This window comes from Anguilla anguilla, chromosome 7 (genome assembly GCF_013347855.1).
Source record: "Anguilla anguilla isolate fAngAng1 chromosome 7, fAngAng1.pri, whole genome shotgun sequence".
NCBI lineage: Eukaryota > Metazoa > Chordata > Actinopteri > Anguilliformes > Anguillidae > Anguilla > Anguilla anguilla.
The window spans coordinates 1,597,699-1,615,935 of record NC_049207.1 but is presented as its reverse complement, the minus strand read 5'-3'; the positions used below and the strand labels follow the sequence as shown (position 1 = coordinate 1,615,935).

At 41.5% G+C, this 18,237-nt stretch overlaps 3 protein-coding genes across 4 annotated transcripts in view; all 3 read left to right on the top strand.

The window, feature by feature from the left end:
• Window positions 1–18,237, top strand: part of LOC118231724 (titin-like) — a 237,812-nt gene that overhangs the window by 34,142 nt on the left and 185,433 nt on the right. Inside the window, exon 1 of one of the 2 annotated variants that reach the window (XM_035425849.1) lies at window positions 6,227–6,304. The exons of the other annotated variant lie outside the window; for it this stretch is intronic. The gene's annotated coding sequence lies outside the window, so the exon portion shown is untranslated. Of the gene's footprint in view, window positions 1–6,226; window positions 6,305–18,237 lie in introns of those variants that run through there. 2 annotated transcript variants of the gene reach the window in all.
• LOC118231726 (interferon-induced very large GTPase 1-like) overlaps window positions 11,237–18,237 on the top strand; it is a 53,155-nt gene continuing 46,154 nt past the window's right edge. The window contains exon 1 of the mRNA XM_035425851.1: window positions 11,237–11,318. The gene's annotated coding sequence lies outside the window, so the exon portion shown is untranslated. The remainder of the gene's footprint in view (window positions 11,319–18,237) is intronic.
• On the top strand, window positions 11,509–16,384 carry LOC118231728 (up-regulator of cell proliferation-like). The gene is given in 3 exon segments (XM_035425854.1): window positions 11,509–12,607; window positions 12,610–12,684; window positions 12,687–16,384. Coding segments are annotated over 3 exon segments (4,716 nt in total). The 5' UTR covers window positions 11,509–11,511; the 3' UTR covers window positions 16,232–16,384.

The window sequence follows — 18,237 nt, the reverse complement described above, 5'->3', positions numbered from 1 at the left end:
CACGTTTTCAACGTACAACGCCAAGTTACTCACACATACAAGACATACACCGTCTATAACTAATTCATTCAGACTGCCAAAATCCAGGCCTGCCATTAAAAGTATTGATATCAAAATGACGCCAAGTTACGGTACTACAAACAATATAGGCTATCTTGCCTCATCAAAATTAAATAAGCAATGCTACCCAATATTTCCTCAATTCTTTCGAGTCATTTGCCATCAATAATGGATTAATGCACATTATTATTATACAAGAATATACTTAGACTTTAAAAAATTATTTCAATAAAGTTAAATAAAATTACTTAATTATTTCCATTCATAATGGCTTTACTGTGTGAATATGAACCACAACTATAAACATTACGCATGTAAAACACAACCTTATTCTTATTAGCCTACAGTTGATGTGGAAGGTGATGAAGGAAATGCATGTTGTAAGTTAACTTTGAAAAAAGTAATATAGGAAATATTGGAGAATCAATATTTGCTTTTTTATTCACATCATTTGGTTTTGGAAATAAAGTGCACTTTATTTGCAGCATTTCCTAACAATGTTACGTTACAGTATATTTACAGACATTTAAACATCGGAAAATATTGCAACTGCACCGAAACAGTTACCAAGGCAACATTTTACACTATTTGGATACTTATTCTGTTAAGAACTGATTAAATCGATCAGGTCGAGGAAACTATAAAACAAGGTCACCGAAGACAATGACGGCGGTTTAAAAATTGGTAGAAAGAGGGAGAACCTGCGCAACAGTACGACCCGGGATGTTCTTCACGACAGTAGGCGTGTCTATTGCGTGCCAGGCTTGAGGAAAACCAGGCGACTTGCTGCAGGCTGCAGCAATACAGTCCTGAACGTAACAGGAGCGTTAAGAAAGTAAATGTTGCATGTAGCTCTGTGCATTTCTGGTGTCCAGTATCATAATTCTATCAAAATGATTTTTAAAAATAGCAGATCATCGCAATGTCTGCTCTGAACTAATCTGACAGGTCTGTCAGATGAATTCAAGAACAAGTAACAGACATGGAACTGTTGATACCGGGCAGGTCTGTCAGCTGAGAAAAACTGCTCAACTCTGTGTTCTCAAGGTCCTGCACTACCGGTGCCCTAGTTTTAATTACAACCTTCAATTCAATTTCGGGAACGACAAAAATAATGTTCATTGTACTAATTAGACACGTTTGATGTCTAGAGAGGTATGACTTTCCCAAAGTGCCAAATTATGCCAGAAACGGACTTTCATGTTACATAAAATGAATATGTCGTATTTAACTATTTTTAATCAATCAGATCAGTTCTCAGTAGCTAATACGTTCGATAACGTTCTTCGGAAAAGTATTCCTATTCACAGAGGTATTGATTAATCGACTGACCCACAGTTGATATCAGTAAAGTTCCAAATGCTAAACTAGCCTATTGAACAAATCCTGAGGGAACGTCTCATAATGTATTAACAGAATATCAATAGAATATTACTCTAATACAAAAAGACTATGTAATATCGTAGCATACCCCCCTTAATAGCCTCGCCCAAACTAAACTAACAATAATACTTTCGATTTACAAGCTATAAAACTTCGTGACAGTCAATACTTGTGTCAGTGTCTAGTCTAGAGCATCATCCTGTGAAAAAGCTTCTGATCGCGTCTTCACGCTTCGCTTTATTCTTCTGCGGAAAAGATTGTGCGCAAACTGATTCCAGAACAGATTTTCCCGGTAAGTGAAGCAAAACTAATATCGACAGATATTGCTATAGAGCAGCACTGTAGCCCAGGACCGTGCAGGATTATGCGCTGGATGAATGAAACAAGTACACCCTCTGTTTCATTAACAGTTTATTATACATACAAACAGGACTTTAGACTACAAATGCTTTTTTGAATACTGTAGTTTATTTGTGCTTTATGAAAGCTTTACTATACAAGCAACATGAAAAATATATTATACACAAACACAAAAATATATAATTCAAAATTATATTTTACACCCATACAAATTGTTTTCAACAAGTAATCATTTTGTTGTGACTGATGGGGCTCCTGTTCACAGTACTTTGTGTGCCCTCCCTTTACAGAGATGAAACTATTAAGTCATCTTGTATATTTTAGGATATTAGTGAAGGCATGGAGGTCTTTGACAATTGTTCCGTACAGAATCTTTGAAAATCCTTTTAGATAAGTCTACGTATATCCTCTCCAGTTGAGCCACCTTCAACTCATATTGTTTTGCTGGCTGAAGTTGGTCTTCTGGAAATTTGGTCCCAAAGATATGTACCCCCCAGTATTTCCTGCCTTTTATATCTTTTCTCAAGATTTACCTCCATGGTACATATGGTCCATACACATTTCCCTCACAATGTCAGAATCAGCTTCTGCGCATCAAGCTCATTTTGTTGAGTATTTTTAACTGCATGGGCTACATCTGTATTTATTACTTATTGTTTAATCTAATTAATCACCCCCCCCCCCACCCACCAGCAGCTATATGGTTTGATATTTTTGATCTTATTCCAAAATTTCTGTGGCGTGTGGCCTGTGGTCTGGAACTCATGCCTTAAAGCAGACCTGCCTATTCAGGTTATTTAGGTTTTGAATGTTGGAAGTCATCGTTGATGTTGGTACATTTGCTGGCTAATTAGTGATATAGTCTCAAAGTACACAATGACCTATTTGAATGAAAGTCTTAATACAACAAAGCAAAATGCTAATAAGAACAAAATGAAACAATGACAATATCAAAGTAAAGTTTAAAAACTATTCCATCATTCAATTGACTTTGGTTATCCTTCTTTCCATTGGGAACTTTGCATGGACACCAAACTATTTACTATTTGCAAACTCCCCAATCTGGCTGTCTTTTGCAGGCTCTTTCTCTCATCTGTGCAGCAGACTACACTCCTGGGCACAAAAAATGGGCCATGCCCAAAATGGCAAAATAAAATTAAGCCTTTAATGGTCTTAAAAACAAATCATTGTTCAGAAAATTAGCAAGAATTAAACAAATGCACTCCTGAGACCTCCTGTGCCATTATTTGCTCATTTCTTTTGCTGCAGTGAACTGTTTGGGGAAAAGCTTGAAACAGGGAAATTCACTTATACAGTAGACAAATTAACGTAATGTCAAATATAAGAGTCATGTTTTGTATATGGTTGCATATAATTTGCATGCCATGACTTCCTGATGTCTGTGACCTATCAACATCATCAGAGTCTGGATATCTTATTTTCAGGTTGTCCTACAAGCGATACAAAAATGGATAATTTGAATGGATCTCTATGGGAATTGGGGGGTGGGACTAGATTCAGCTGTAAATTATGCTGATACAGTATGGAACACATTTGTTGGCTAGATGGCTTTATGTCATCAAGGGTCCAAGGTATCAAATGAGCCTCAAACCACCATGCTGCTGCCAGATATGCAGTAGATACTACAAGCATCTACTTGTTTCTCCTGAATATTTTTTCCATTGAGTTCAACAGGAAAATTAATCAGGAGAAACAATGCTTGTTGTAGTCCCAAATTGTAATCACTTTTACAAGAGTAGTGTTCTGCATTAAAGCAACATTGAAAAATCATGGATTATGTATAAATATAAATGTTAAATGTGAATGTAAATGTTCAATGTAAATGTAATGCTAAAATGTAGAAACTGAATGTTTGTAAAATATGCTAATTGGTGATGCCCTTAATGGGTAATGTTAAGTTTTTGTTTGGAGAAGGTTGGTCTCACCCACACCCATGCAAATACTGCTAGCAGCAGCAGGATCAGCCGCCTCAAAATGATCACAAGAATAAATAAGCCATGATCAGGAGGCAAACACAGTTTTCTTGTGATCAAAAGGTATGTCATGATCTTGAGATAACGAGACCAAAAAATTATATTGCAAGGACTCTACAGATGTAGATCCTTAATGTTACATATATTCTTATTTGCTTTGAAATCCTGTTAGTCTGGTCTGGCACTATTAGTCAATAGATCAGGTGAATTCACTTTTGTTTTCCTGTATATTGAGTTGTTCTGGTTTAGGGTGTCCGCTAAATGACTGTAATTCATGTAACTAATGTAATTAATGTAATTTAATGCATTTCAATCATTCCGAGCCTTCCTTTGATGACATGAAGACATTTAGTTTCCACGTCCGGGCTACCTGAGATACAATCATTAACGCAAAGATTTTGACTAGATTGCTTTGCCTTGTATAGTAAGTTCAGGTTGGCAATGAGAAGTAGAACTGACACAGCAAAGTTAATACAGTGAACTGAACACACCTGCATCTTCAGTATTTAAGACTGAAATGGCCATCATTTATTAACAAAAATACAAGATTTCTAAACCAAGCTGACATATAGCTTGCTGAAGTCACCAGAGATCCCTCTGCAATCTACACAAATCTCCAATGGGCCCCATTGATTTCATCCGTGGTCCCCTTCCATCCCCAGATCCTAACACTTTTACCTTTAGTGCAGGGTGCTTTGGTTCTTCATTCTGTAATTTTGTGATGTTTGCCCAGAGAGAGGAGGATGGATTGCCCCCATTGCCACAGGGAATGTGGGCAGAATGACAAGTTCTGCAGTGAATGCGGCTACAGACTGTGCTCTGCAAGGACACCTGTCACAGGTAAGCCCAACGAGCTAGTTAGCAACCAGGTCCCCTAGCTTCATTTTCAGGTCATCACTTAGCTAGCTTGATTTAGTCCAGCTTGCTAAATTAGTCAAAGCAGTAGCAGTTATATGAAGAAATTAGATTTTAGTAACTGATATTTACATGAACTGCCCTAATGTTTTATATAGCTAGTGTACTCAGCAAGATTATTTAGGTTTTTTTGGGGGTGAGAGATTGGACTGTTATCAATGACAAATGTTACAGCACCATGAAAAAGTATTTGACCCTTTCTGATTTCCTCTATTATTGCATATTTGTCACTCCGATATTTAGAGAAAATGTAATATTAGACAAAGGGAACCTGAGTAAACACAAAAAACATTTTTTAATGATTTCATTAAGTTATCAAACACCCATAAGCTTAATAACTGATTGCACCACCTTTAGCACCAATAAATACAACCAAACACGTCCTATAATTTGATATGTCTTTCATGTTGCTGTGGAGGAATTTTTAACTGCTTTAATCTGGACAATTTGGTAGGTTTTGGATCGATGGCAGGACATTCTCCTTAAGAGTTTTCTGCTACAGAACAGAATTCATGGTTCCTTTAACAATGGCGAGTCATCCAGCTCGCAAGGCAGCAAAGCATCCCCGCACCATCACAGTACCTCCACCGTTTTTGACTGTTGGTATGATGTTCTTACTGTGAAATGGTCTATTTGCTTTATGCCAGACATAATAAAATGAATAAAAAATTAATTTTAAAATGTCTGTTGCGTTTACTCAGTTTCTGTTCAATATCACATTTTGTCAAAAGATCGGAAACCATTCAATGTGACAAATATGAAATAGTAGAAATCAGGAAGGGGGAAATACTTTTTCACAGCGCTGTATGCTGTTCTTTGAAAACGAGGTGTTAGTTTTTTGACCATGGTGGTTGCCCACGGTTAGGGGTGTGTTGTTCTGTGGTGGCTGTTCTTTTTTTTTTCAAAGGCTGGTCACTGTGACTACAGTATATATGGCTGCAGGAATCCCTGCAATACTCTCAATCAGCCTTGATTGAAATATTACTGTCAAATGTTTACTGCTACAACCGTGCAGATATTTGGGAATATATTTAGAGCCTGTGTTTTATCTTGTGTAGAGGGATCCTGTATTCTGTAAGAAAATTAGTCAATTTCCCTTGGTTTGGTTTTTGCAAGTTTGTTGAGAGATTTTGCTGATCATCTTAATGCTTCATGTACACATTTTATCTAAATGTGCCACCTAGGTTCAAATTTGAATTGAAAGTGGGACAGCATTAATTTTCATGGCCGTGAGGGACATTTTTATGTTAGTTATTTATGGCCTGTAAGACTCCTGAGTCTATAGTGTAATTTTATGAGGTCTTTTATTGGGGAGAATGGGGCTGTGACAGGATGTGAAAAGCACTGGAATCAGTGGCGTAGATACTCCTGCACACCACAGTAATGCACATAATCAGACTGTTGCTCTCTGCTGTATCTGCTAACGCTAGTGCTAATACTTCTTTCACACAGAGCTTTCTGTACCTGGGAACTTGATAGTAGACCTCGCAGTCAGAATTTCTGGAGCAGAACCCTGCCGCAGTTTTGCCTCCGTCCACAGGGTTGTGCTGTTGGACCTGCAGCCGAGAACTGAATGCACTGCCACCGTCTCCACGGCGATGGAAGAAGAGGTGCTGAGTAATGCCACCCCCAAAACCTTCAACAGAAGTAAGGGTTCCCCTGTATTGTGAAACCATGGTTCCCAACTTTCTGAACCCACAATAAAATTCATAAAAGAGTGTATTGTCTGTGGGCCCTTATTAAGCTGCAGGCTGGCAATAACTGTCAATTGTTTATTTCTACAACCATTCAGCTAAATGGAAAGATATTTAGAGCCAGTGTTTTATCGTGTGTAGAGGAATCCGCCTGTAGTGTGACAGCTGCCATTCTGTTTGCTCTTTTGACCCACTGTATTAGACTCTAACCAACAGGAAAGGCCTGAGCACCTAATCAGTGAGAGCCAAGTCCATTCTGATAACCACACCCACAATGATAACCACACCCACTCTGATGACAGCACCCAGTCCCAGAGCCTTGGCCACCCTGACCCTGGCCCTCCTGAAGATGAGGCAGAGGTACACCCTGGCTGGTCAATCAGTCTTTATTTCTGTACAGCTTCATTCACACCATTTGAACATGGCTTTGAATTATTCAAGGTCATTTATTCATGGCATTCATAGCAATCCTATAGCTGAATCTCAAGGACATGAACGGTTTCATTTGTATTCATTCGGGGACAGATGCAGCTAGTTTTCTGAACTGCATTCATTTTCAACCATTTGATTAGTTTATGCATGCAGTCATTTCCCTATTGCTTATTTCAGATGAAATGGTTAACTAGCAGAGCTGTTCAATCTGCTGGCAATATTTCTGTGTGCATTTTTCAGTAACGTGTAATTAAATTTGTTAAAACAATATCAGCATGTAATCTCACTTCTCAGTGAAATGAGATTTCCCAAGTTGTGGGTAAAGGGGGGTAAATGACAGTCTGATTTACAGGAAACTTTGAAAGATGAAGAATCACAGACAAGTCTGGAGTCTGAAAACCAGCAGAGAGACACAACAGCTCCTGAGCACAGCACACCTGGCACACCTGCTCCAGGTACAAAGGAACTGGTTTTAAAATCATGTAATCTCAGTTTTGATCAAATTTTGACTTTTGGTGGATATTAAGGGTTGAGGACCCTTCTCTGAACCTCTTATAGCAGGAAGTGTGACTGTGGTCTGTCTCTGAACAACATCTCTGGTGCAGACTCTGGGTATCAGGAGGGGACCGCAGACAACAGATCCAGTCTGGCCCCAGAACCAGCACCACAGAACCCGTCCTCATGCCCTGCCCAGTCCCAGCCCTCCTCTGCAGACCCAGATAAGTCAGACGCAAAGAGTGGTTTAGCAGATACTGACACCATGGATGGGACTTTGAGTAAAGACACCAAAGGCACTGTGCGTAGTGCACAGGAAGAGGAGCCGGAGAAGGAGAAGGGGAAGGATGAGCAGGAGGAGAAGGAGGAGGAGGTGAGAGTTCTTACACAAACCCCAGAGCAGGGTCCAAACTCCAGTCCTGGAGGGTCCCAGTGTGATCATTTCAGTGTTCGTTGTGTGTATTTTTCAGTGTTTCAAGTACCTAAAACTTTTTTATAATATCAGCATGTAATCTCACTTCTCATTGAAATTAGATTTCCCAAGTTGTGGGTAAAGGGGGGTAAATGACAGTCTGATTTACAGGAAACTTTGAAAGATGAAGAATCACAGACAAGTCTGGAGTCTGAAAACCAGCAGAGAGACACAACAGCTCCTGAGCACAGCACACCTGGCACACCTGCCTCAGGTACAAAGGAACAGGTTTTCAAACCATATACAAATAATTTCAGTTTTGAGATTAATGAAAGAGTGTATTTTCTGTTACCCTTTAATAAATGCAGCCTGACATGATAAAATATGGAATGGAAATGTTTTTATTGTATAAAGTAAACTGTTAAAGCATGTTTGTACTATATTGGCCTGGGAGCAAATCCTGACCATGCCTGTGCTATCGGAGGCCCGTAGCCCCACAGGTGCATTAATGGCCATAGTGTCACTCAGAGTTCGGGAAGATGCAGTCTGCCTGGATCAGTAGTGCTTTTCAGTGTGCCAGTGTCTGGTAGGGATTTTGTAACAAAAATGATGGTGTTGAAGCTAAAGATACCGAACAGGAGCTCTATTTGATGTTTTTATAAAATGACCGGTCAGGAAGAAGTACGGGTACAGTCTTCAAAAACATAAAGTTCAATACATGAGTTTATATAGAACTGTTGTTCCAGCCTTTTAGATTTGTTTAATCACCATATTCAAAAATTCAATTTGTGGCCAATCACAGGCTAGGATCAAGGAATCCATACCAACACTAACCATGTGGACCTCCTCCAATTGACACATCCTTGGACCCCTTAATGCACTTAATTTATACTGCTGCTGGGATCTACCTCCTCTTGCAAATACGTTGTATGGGCTGAATGCATATTTAATATTTAGACTTCTCATTTAAAACCTTTTAAATATGGGCTATGAGTTTACCCTTTTTCACATCATTATTATAAATTCCAATTATCAAAATTTGACTTGGGGTGGATGATAAGGATTGTGGACCACTTCCTTGCACCTTTTATACCAGGGAGTGTGACTGTGGTCTGTCTCTGAACATCTTTGGTGCAGATTATAAGTATCAGGAGGGGACCGCAGACAACAGATCCAGTCTGGCCCCAGAACCAGCACCACAGAACCCGTCCTCATGCCCTGCCCAGTCCCAGCCCTCCTCTGCAGACCCAGATAAGTCAGACGCAGAGAGTGGTTTAGCAGATACTGACACCATGGATGGGACTTTGAGTAAAGACACCAAAGGCACTGTGCGTAGTGCACAGGAAGAGGAGCCGGAGAAGGAGAAGGGGAAGGATGAGCAGGAGGAGAAGGAGGAGGAGGTGAGAGTTCTTACACAAACCCCAGAGCAGGGTCCAAACTCCAGTCCTGGAGGGTCCCAGTGTGATCATTTCAGTGTTCGTTGTGTGTATTTTTCAGTGTTTCAAGTACCTAAAACTTTTTATAATATCAGCATGTAATCTCACTTCTCATTGAAATTAGATTTCCCAAGTTGTGGGTAAAGGGGGGTAAATGACAGTCTGATTTACAGGAAACTTTGAAAGATGAAGAATCACAGACAAGTCTGGAGTCTGAAAACCAGCAGAGAGACACAACAGCTCCTGAGCACAGCACACCTGGCACACCTGCCTCAGGTACAAAGGAATAGGTTTTCAAACCATATACAAATAATTTCAGTTTTGAGATTAATGAAAGAGTGTATTTTCTGTTACCCTTTAATAAATGCAGCCTGACATGATAAAATATGGAATGGAAATGTTTTTATTGTATAAAGTAAACTGTTAAAGCATGTTTCTACTATATTGGCCTGGGAGCAAATCCTGACCATGCCTGTGCTATCGGAGGCCGGTAGCCCCACAGGTGCATTAATGGCCATAGTGTCACTCAGAGTTCGGGAAGATGCAGTCTGCCTGGATCAGTAGTGCTTTTCAGTGTGCCAGTGTCTGGTAGGGATTTTGTAACAAAAATGATGGTGTTGAAGCTAAAGATACCGAACAGGAGCTCTATTTGATGTTTTTATAAAATGACCGGTCAGGAAGAAGTACGGGTACAGTCTTCAAACATATCAAGTTCAATACATGAGTTTATATAGTTTTCAGAGACAGAACTGTTGTTCCAGCCTGTTAGATTCATTCAATCACGATATTCAAAAATTCCATTTGTGGCCAATCACAGGCTAGGATCAAGGAATCCATACCAACACTAACCATGTGGGCCTCCTCCAATTGACACATCCTTGGACCCCCTAATGCACTTAATTTATACTGCTGCTGGGGTCTACCTCCTCTTGCATATACGTTGTATGGGCTGAATGCATATTTAATATTTAGACTTCTCATTTAAAACCTTTTAAATATGGGCTATGAGTTTACCCTTTTTCACATCATTATTATGAATTCCAATTATCAAAATTTGACTTGGGGTGGATGATAAGGATTGTGGACCACTTCCTTGCACCTTTTATACCAGGGAGTGTGACTGTGGTCTGTCTCTGAACATCTCTGTTGCAGATTCTAAGTATCAGGAGGGGACCACAGACAACAGATCCAGTCTGGCCCCAGATCCAGCACCAGAGAACCCATCCTCATGCCTGGCCCAGTCCCAGCCCTCCTCTGCAGACCCAGATAATTCAGACGCAAAGAGTGGTTTAGCAGATACTGACACCACGGATAGGACTTTGAGTAAAGACACCAAACACACTGTGTGTAGTGCACAGGAAGAGGAGGCGGAGAAGGAGAAGCGGAAGGATGAGCAGGAGGAGGAGGTGAGAGTTCTTACACAAACTCCATAGCAGGGTCCAAACTCCAGTACTGGAGGGACGCAGTGTGATCTTTTCAATGTTCGTTATGTGTATTTTTCAGTGTTTCATGTACTTAAAACATTTTAAAATATTAGTATGTAATCTCACTTCTCAATGAAATGAGATTTCCCAAATTGTGGGTAAAAAGGGGGATGAAAAGGGGGGTAAATCAAGGTCTGATTTACAGGAAACTTTGAAAGAGCAGAAAGAAAAGGAAGAATCACAGAAAAGTGTGTTGGAATCTGAGACCCAGCAGAGAGGCAGAACACCTGCTGAGCACATCACACCTGGCACACCTACCCCAGGTAACAAAGGAACAGGTTTTCAAACCATATACAAATAATTTCAGTTTAGAGATGAATGAAAGAGTGTATTTTCTGTTACCCTTTATTAAATGCAGCCTGACATGATGAAATATGGAATGGAAATGTTTTAGTGTGTAAAATAAACTGGTAAAGCATGTTTCTACTGTATTGGCCTGGGAGCAAATCCTGACCATGCCTGTGCTATTGGAGGCGGTAGCCCCACAGGTGCATTAATGGCCATAGTGTCACTCAGAGTTAGGGAAGATGCAGTCTGCACTACCACAGCTGTCCTTTCTGATCTGATACCTGGGCTGAAATATACTTTCAACCTCACTGCAGTCCTTCCGAACGGCATCTGCAGCAAGACCAGCTCAACACGCATACACACAAGCGAGTGACTGAAACGTGCACATTTGGGAATGCGTATTTAGTATTTTGACTTGTGATTTAAAATCTCATAAATACGGGGCTATGCGTTTACCCTTTCATTATGAATACCAATCATATATGGTTGTTGTGGATTAAGAATTTAAATAGATTATTTGTCTCTATACATTCATGGACTAACGCAGCTTCCATCGCAATGACAGGAACTAGTCTGGATGAGCTGTTGAGTGACTTGGGACTGAAATACCACCTGAAGAACAAGCTGACTCTGAGCAAGGTGCTAGAGATTGATGGAGAGACTTTAACTGATGAAAGCATCCAGTCTCTGAAATCTCTGCCGTGGTGTTTCCTGAGGAGGTTGATGATGGTGAATGTGACTGCTAGGAGTGTGAGGTGCACCTCAAAACAGGACATGACTTCCCAGAACCTGGACAGCTTAATGGACACCCTGTGCAATCCACAGGCCAGCAGCAACAGAGTCAACCCCCTGGACCTCATAACTGCTGTGTTTTTCTGCTCAGATGGCTTCCTCCAGCAGGAGATGGTTTTGAAAATGTCCATGTGCCAGTTCTCTGTGCCTCTGCTGCTTCCTAAATGTGACACACAGCAGTGCACTTTAATGCTCTGGGCCATGAGGGATATTGTGAAAAAGTACAAGCCGCACTCTTTGAGAGACCCAAAAGGGTTTGTGGAGGAGAGCATTGTTGTCTCTGAGCTCCCCATGATCTCTTTTGTGAGGCTGGGAAACAGCAGCATGTCCAAGTCTCACATTCTGAACCAGCTTCTCAGTAGCCCTCAGGAGCACCACGAAACCTTTGTTCACAGAAACATGGAGTGCGGTAACACCCCAAGGAGGATTGCCAACGGGCTGGTGGAGATCAGCTGGTATCTGCCCAGTGGGAAGAGAAACATTGACATCTTCTCTGAGCCACTGGCTATAGCTAACCTCCGTGGGGACCTCAGGGACTTTGAAACTCAATACGATTTCCTCTGTCAAACCTCTGCTGCCAAATTTGTGTTTTGTGATGATTTTGGGTTTGATTACAAAATTTTGGACTCCAAGAAACAGGCTAATTTGTACTTGATCATCAATTCACAGAGCAAGAGCTTCAATACGGATGGCTTCAAGAGATGTGTTTCTGAGTTAGAGATAAAACCCAGTAACATCATTATAAAGGGTTCGCAGATGAACGATGCAGAATTTGTGAGTTACTTGCGTTCAGCTATGGCTGACATTTTAAAGGGAAACATGGTCAAAATGAGTGTTGAAGGGATGTCTGCTGTTGCCCTGACGTTGGGATCCAGGTTGATGAAGATTATATCAACTGTCAGAGGGGCAAGAAGAACGCTGATGAAATCACAGGAAGGATTCTGATATACCAAGCTTCAAGGAGAAAGAGCTGCCCTTGCAAGGATCTGCATGGAAACAGCTGGCCAAACTGGAGAGGGAAGAGTGCAGGATGAAAAATGCTGGGAAGAAAAACATAGAAGTTTACAGGAATGAGCTTGCAGATCAGAAGCAGAAGCTCAGAGAGCAGCAGACGGCTCACAAAATCTCAGAGTCTATGTTCCGTTTCATCTCTGCAATGTCCGGTTCCACAGAGGAGCGCAAGTATTTCCTCAAGTGGATGAGGATCGACCTGGACAACCTGTCACGCAAATGCCTTCCACTCCTTCGGGCAGAGTACAAAGAACAATGTCAGAATTCTGAGGAAAACAATGAGCTCATTGCACAGTTGGACCGGGAGATCTCCAGTTCTTCTCTGGGGACAGAGCACTTCTTGCGGGAAATGGGTCAGCTGTATGAGTCGGCCTGCTCACTCCCTGAAGGCCCCACCCCTAAGATTCAGCCCCTGCCACGTCTGGCTGCCGAGCTGCTGCAGGAAGGCTTTCCTCTGGAGCTGGTGGATGGAGATGCATCCAACATTCCTCTGCAGTGGGTGACTCAGGTTCTGAAGAAACTCAATCAACTAACACAGGACAAATGTAAGATCCGAGTGGTGACTGTACTGGGTGTGCAGAGCACTGGGAAGTCTACCCTCCTGAACACCATGTTCGGGGTCCAGTTTGCCGTCAGTAGTGGCAGGTGCACAAGAGGGGCCTTCATGCTCCTCATCAAAGTAAACAAGGATTTTAAAAAGCAGCTTGCGTGTGATTACATCATGGTTATTGACACTGAAGGTCTGAAGTCCCCAGAGTTGGCCCAGTTGGATGACAGTTATGAGCATGATAATGAACTGGCCACTCTGGTGGTGGGGCTGAGTGACATCACAGTCATCAACATCGCCATGGAGAACTGCACAGAGATGAAGGACATCCTGCAGATTGTGGTGCATGCCTTCCTGCGCATGAAAGAAGTTGGGAGAAAACCCTGCTGTCAGTTTGTGCACCAGAATGTACCAGATGTCTCTGCCCATGAAAATAACCTGAGGGAAAGGAAGCTTCTGCTGGAGCAGCTGAATGAGATGACCCAAGCAGCAGCTAAGATGGAGAAGAGGAGAAACAACCACAAATTTACTGATGTCATGGAGTACGATCCAGAGAGAAACACCTGGTACATCCCTGGGCTCTGGCATGGCATCCCTCCCATGGCACCGGTGAATGCTGGCTACAGTGAGTCTGTGAATCTGTTCAAGCGGAGTGTGATCAAGACATTTCAGCAACACAAATCTGGAAAGAGCTCACCACACACATTCATTGAGTTCCTTGAATGGACCAAGAGTTTGTGGAGCGCAGTAAAATATGAGAACTTCATCTTCAGTTTCCGCAACAGCCTGGTGGCTGATGCTTATACTCAGCTTTGCACTGAGTTCAACAAATTGGAGTGGGTGTTCAGGAAGAGCATGTACTCCTGGTTAAGCCAAGCTGAGACAAAGGTGTCAAACTTTGGCACAATAGCAGCACAGATTCAGCCATCCTCCGATGTGGATAACTTGATGAGCAGCCTGAAATATGAGGCCTTTGTAGAACTGGAAAAAGCAGAAAAGCTCATTTTGAAAAATCTCACTGAATTCTATGATAGACCAGAAGGACACATTCACTTGGTAGAGAAGTACAAGGAGGAATTCATCAACACAGCCAAAACCATCCGGATGGAGACAGAGAACTCTGTTAAATACAGGCTAGATGCCACAGTGGAGATTAGAAAGGGTATGATCAGGTTAGAGAAAATCAAGAAAAATCATACAGCTGTAATGGAGCAGAAGGTGCTGGACCTGGTTGAGAAATGCAGGAAAAGTAAAGATCTGGCAGATGAACACCTGGAGGCCGAATTTGAGAAGATGTGGAACGAGACTGTGGCAGAATTGCAGTTCCCTGGCCTGGAAAACCGAGACATTGTCCAAGACATCTTCCACCAGCTGTGGGTTAACTTAGAGAAAAAAGGCAGCTCAGTACGTGAAATGCTGTTCAAAGTGGATGACTTGTCTTCATGTGGAATGGAGCCATTCAAAGTGAAGAGTAAAGGAATGCTTCAAAAGATGTGGAACAAATTTTTGGATAATGAGCAGAAGGTAAAGACACAAAAAGTGGTTGATCACATCATCGAGCACACCAGGCAGTTTGTAGCTGAAAAAGTGAAAACAAGGTCTGATTACCATAACACATGCATGATCGACTTGTTTTGCATGGTAGATGAACACCTGGACAGGCACAGGGATCTGGAAACAAGTGCTGAGTTTCAGGCCGGTCTGAAGATCCACATCTGTGGACACGCAGCACGGGAGTTTCAAAAAATGCATTTGAATTTTATCCGTGCAAATGATCCATGTCACTGTCTGGAACAGTCCAAGCAACAGTACTGCACTGACTTTAAGGACCTGTTCAGTAAAAGAGACCAGTGTCAGAAGAAAGCAGAGGAGTTCACCAACAACTGTCTTGCACCTGCGGTGAAGGAATACATCACCAAGTCTCTGGGCCCTGACCTTGTGGATGAAGTGTTGAAAGGGCAGAAAGGTATTGATTTCAGCACTCGATCCTTCTTCCAGTTCTCAATTCTCAAGCAGCTGCTTTCAGATGATGACTTTGAGAACTTTGAGACTTACATAAGTAATTATGAAGCCTTTGTGCAGGACTGGATATTGAAGCAGATGGTACAGCAGTTCTCTGAGGGTGATGGTCTCAGGAACATTGAGATTAAGCACCTGAAGGTGATGGTTCAACGATTAAAGGAAGCCATTAAGAATGCAGAGATGAAGGCCAATGAAAGAGTGAGAGAAAGGGGTGAAGAAGACCGAAACATTCAGCAGTTCATTCAGGATATCTGTAGTGACCTACAGGAGCTCACCATCCCCAAAGACCCCCTTGAAGTGGTCCTGGCCTTAAACACTGCCAAGCCAGAAGACTTTTCCCGGTGTCTGAAAGTGCTTGTGGATGAAATGGAGCAGTCCATTACTGCAGAGTTTCAGAAAGGTGGGGATTTGATAACCAGGCTGACCTCACTGGCCTTTCAGCCACAGAAGGAGCTGTTTAACAGGGTGATTGGCTGTAGGAGGCAGTGTCCCTTCTGCGAGACCCCATGTGAAGCAGGCGGCAAGAACCACACAGAGCACTTTGCCTCCATTCACCGTCCTCAGGGGATCGGGGGTTACAGATATGAGGAATCCTCTGAATTACTGATTAATGTTTGCTGCTCCAGTGTTGCCAGTGAGAGAAAATTCAGGTCGAGTGAAACAGAGGGGAAATGGCATCCATACAAGGACTATCAGAGCATTTACCCTGACTGGCGCATCCAGCCTGACACCAGCATCCAGTCCTCAGACTACTGGATGTACGTCTTTAACAGGTTTAACAAGCAGTTTGCCAAGGAATATGACGCTAAGCCTGCAGACATCCCCTCTCTTTGGAGAGATATAACGCACGACCAAGCCATGAAAAGCCTGGAGGAATCCTTCCAGATGAAAACAGAAGGAGACTAAATTTAATGGATTATATGGCCCCTGTGTCAGTCAGGTTGAAAATTTATTTTCTGAGTGGCATTAATTAATAGCCTACTCACACATATCATGGCTAATCACAAAAAGTTCCCCAACCAAGTTGAATCCTATGAAAGAAAAGGCCATAGGTTAAAAATAAAATACAATAAAATAAAACACATGTCAAAAAGGGAGCATTAAATTAAATCATCACTGATGTTAAGAAAGAGAGATAATCACTGATGCACACATTACAGCATTTTTGCAGCCTTCATTGAGCTGTCTCTGATACTCAGATACAGGTAATACCCTCAACCAGTCATTATACATATGAAACCATATACATGCTAAGAGGTGATGTTACCTCTATCATAACCTGTGCAGCTTTTATCTATACACACTGTCTGAGTTAGCATGGCTGAGCTTTGTTCATTATTCCATTGCTTGGATGCATAATCAGGTAATGACTTACCGTCCCTGTTATCTCAGCTAAGGCTGAGATATTTTAATTTTGTTAATTTTGTGACGTCTATATCAAAAAGAATACTTTTAACGAAAATACAAATGACATTTTATGTTTTTTTTCTATGCTTCCTATAATAAATCTTTTCTATTAATAAAACACATAACCTTCATGTATTATTGGTAATATTATCAGCTCTTCATCACTGCTAGCTTGGCTGTTTGAAGTCATACATTATTAAGTTCCTTGATAATCTGTTTACACAATAGCATAGCTTTCATCCATTCACATTCTTCAAATAGTTTAAACACATGATTTCTTGTTACAATGTTAAACTTTATAAGCCTTAATATAGAAATTCACTGGCTGCCGACATGTCTTTGGACTGTGGGAAGACATGCAAACTCCACACAGAAATGCCCTGGGATTCGAACCCAGGACTGCACCACTGTGCCGCCCTTATAGCTTTCATGATGACTGTTTATTTTTCTTTTTTAGAAAGCTGGATTCAAAATTTGTTTAGCTTCTTTGCACTTAGTAAAATTGATGTATTTCACCACATGTTTGAGCACTTATTACTTTCACAAATGGCATAATCAAAATAAATGTTTAATTTCATCTGAACTTGATGAACAGTCCCTTATTTTCTTCACTGCCTGAACAACTGAGCTGCCTGAAGACTATGGCAGTATCTTCATTCTACCACTAGATGGCAGTAAATCCATTTAACATCACATCATTGCTGCTGGCTTTACCTTCTGTCTCAGGTAGCTAAAAATACACAATTCACACTTGTGCCGAATGTAATTACCTGCACTGGGGAAAATTTTTTTTCCATGTTTATCAATGAAAGGGGCATAAAGATGAAAGCTTGAACCTTTCTAGTCTTACAATCAACCAGGACTCAGTCACTGGAGTCTGTCCACTTTGAGTCAGAGACAGGGTGTGCTACACCAGGACTCAACACATTATGGGGGCAGGAGGTAGTTGAGTCAGACATTTAAAAAGTGACTAAAAATTAGATCAAAGCAGATATTTACCCAGGATTCACCACACTGTTCCTCCAACAAACTGAGGGGAACCAAATACTGCTCCAAGACGTTCAGCAGATTCCACTGTCTTCACACATTTCAGAACAACAAAGCAAATGCATAATCACTCATACTTGTATATCCAGCAGCCTCTTCACAAAGTGCAGGGAAAGTGTTTCCAATCAAACCCAGAGCTCCTGAGAGGAGCAGGGAAAATCAGTCTGTCCCTTGTGGAATAAATCATTCAGTCAGGGGACAGGAAAAGGGTGATGAAGCACACAGAAGCTAAAGAGGTGACTCCTGTCCAGGTGAGGCCGGAGCAAAAGGCAGGTGAGCTCAGGCTAACCTGCAGCAGACTATCACAGGCCCACCCATCCAGTTTAAACACATTTAAAAAAAAAACATAAAGACAACCAAACAAAGGGAACATCATCTCCTCTCAATGGCTCCAGTTTATTCTGAAGAGATCAGCACTATTTACAAGAAACCAGATCCAATGAACTCAAACAGAGAAT